General features: G+C 35.6%; 1 protein-coding gene across 1 annotated transcript in view; it reads left to right on the forward strand.

Moving 5' to 3' along the window:
* Positions 1–397: 397 nt before the first annotated feature.
* The window catches only part of ARFGEF1 (ADP ribosylation factor guanine nucleotide exchange factor 1), a gene marked incomplete at its 5' end in the record, with an annotated part of 33,597 nt that continues 31,581 nt past the window's right edge, over positions 398–2,413 (forward strand). Inside the window, 3 exons of the mRNA XM_027906535.1 lie at positions 398–517; positions 1,657–1,862; positions 1,962–2,046. Coding sequence (XP_027762336.1) covers positions 398–517; positions 1,657–1,862; positions 1,962–2,046 — 411 coding nt within the window. The remainder of the gene's footprint in view (positions 518–1,656; positions 1,863–1,961; positions 2,047–2,413) is intronic.

The raw sequence follows: 2,413 nt of genomic DNA on the forward strand, positions 1-2,413 counted from the left end.
TTGAAATAAAAAGCAGTAGAGTATAATTGTTCTTTCCAAACCAACACTTTGCTGTCTCTGTGGAATATTTTTTAGTTCATTTGTGCCAGAGTAAATGGTAGTGTTTAGCTCTCTTTACATAGAGCTGCGTGGATGACATGCTGACGGTTATGTTAAGAGGAAGAGGAGGCTGTTTACAGGATAACAACAACAAAAACAAACATACAAACCCCCCATCGTTCAATAATCATAGAAAGCAACAGGTCATTCCTATCTAATGCATAGTTTAGTAAAGGAAAAAATATTTAGTACATAGATTTTTGAGGACCTTATCTGAAATTATTAAATCTTTTTATTTAAGCTGGTACAGCTTTGTGCATGGGTAAAAAGGTTAACTCTTATTCCATCCTGATCTTGACTGTACAGGTTCAATAAGAAGCCAAAGAGAGGGATTCAGTACCTGCAAGAACAAGGAATGCTTGGCACTACTCCAGAAGATATTGCTCAGTTCTTGCATCAAGAGGAAAGATTAGATTCAGTAAGAAAACTGTCCTGATAATTGTTTTTGCTGATGTAGATGTGTTTATACTAATTGCAGATGACTTGTTAGTATTTTGAAGCGTGTAACATTATTGTACAATGAAGAAAAGGAAACTTACTCTCTCTTCTAAAATTCGTAAGCTTAAGGATTTTAAATTGGAGAATGCATTAGAACTGCACCCTATACTATACGTATCCTGCAGTTCAGCAAAGTGTAAAGGAGAACACTGACCTACTTGAGCTGACTCAAAACTTGTACTTGGTTACTAGTATAGCTAGAAGCAACTTAGTAAATTGTGTGTTTTGTATCTCCCTGAAGAGTATATACTTTAGTCCAGTAAGTAACTGCCAAAAGTATCTGTCCTTCAGAGAGGGCTTTGATTTTACTTACAGGTAGCAACTGTTTCTGGACTTGGAAGGGTCCTGCAGTATCTGGCTGAAGAGGATGGGAATATCTCATGTTATTATTGTCATGAAAAACAGCTTTCTGAACCAGTAGCCTGCACCATTGTGCTTAGTAGCCACACCCATTTTGGTGCCTGTGCTTGCAACTGTGGCGAAAGTCACAAATTTCAGTATTAAAACTTAAAGTCTCATATCAAAACAAAATTTTTAACCTTAGTTTACATATGCACGTACTGGCATCTTTATCTAAATGCTTGTTATATTTTTCACTGTGCTATGTTACACTGACAGTGATCAACTTGGAAGAATTTGAGTACCAGCTATTTATATTTGAGCATCACTTGTATCAGTTTTAGATCTGCACTCTAGGGGATAAAGTTGAGTTTAATAAGCTTTTAATTCCTGTAGTAAGTCTTCTAACTACAAAAATCACTATAGTAGAGACAATCATTGATAATATTAACTTTGTATTGTGCACATGGAGTTCATCTAATGGAAAAATGGCATATAAGTAAAGCCAGAGAAGGAGGAATGTAAGCAGATATATATGAGCATGTAAGAGCATTATGATGGAATGTATGGCCAAAATACTTGGCTTCGGAGAGTAGAGGAGAAACAGGAGTACAGTTAACTGTACAGACCTCTCTATTTGTGAGACATTGGACTCTGGTTTTGGTTTTGTATTTTTCCAAGTGTAAATGCATTAGTTTGTCTTTTCTGTTCTTCTTTTAGACTCAGGTTGGGGAGTTCCTGGGAGACAATGATAAATTTAACAAAGAAGTCATGTATGCCTATGTAGACCAACACGACTTTTCGGGAAAGGATTTTGTTTCAGCTCTGCGCATGTTTCTAGAAGGATTTCGTCTTCCAGGAGAAGCTCAAAAAATTGATCGCCTAATGGAGAAATTTGCTGCTAGATATTTAGAATGTAACCAAGGGTAAGATGTACTTTGTCTTCAGAACCTTGGAAAGCTTGAATAATTAGTAAAAATCCTAATAAATTAATTTTCTGTTCTTTTTCTCCTCTTTGCCTTCAGGCAAACTCTTTTTGCCAGTGCAGATACTGCATATGTTTTAGCTTACTCAATTATCATGTTGACAACAGATCTTCACAGTCCACAGGTATGTTGCTGGAATAAATATCTGTGTAATCCATAGATACGTAAATTTCAAGCTTTGTGACAATATAGTTTTAAAGGGCTGAGGTCCAATTTAACACCAATTATGTAAGAAGTAAGGTAGCTTATGACTGACAGTTTTATGGAAGATGAGATTTTTAAGTTGTTTTGGTTAGGCCTTTCTGTAAGGTAGATTTCTTTTAGATAGATAGTTTGGTCTGTATGACAAGATAAAGCACTCTTTTTCTCTCTTTCTTTTTCTCTCTTTCTTTTTCTCTCTCTCTTTTTCTCTCTCTCTTTTTCTCTCTCTCTCTCTTTCTCTCTCTCTCTTTTTCTCTCTTTTTCTCTCTCTCTTTTTTTCTCTCTCTCTT

Source organism: Empidonax traillii, unplaced genomic scaffold, assembly GCF_003031625.1.
Source record: "Empidonax traillii isolate 1590-97213 ecotype Southwest subspecies unplaced genomic scaffold, ASM303162v1 scaffold1313:size132312, whole genome shotgun sequence".
Taxonomy (NCBI): domain Eukaryota; kingdom Metazoa; phylum Chordata; class Aves; order Passeriformes; family Tyrannidae; genus Empidonax; species Empidonax traillii.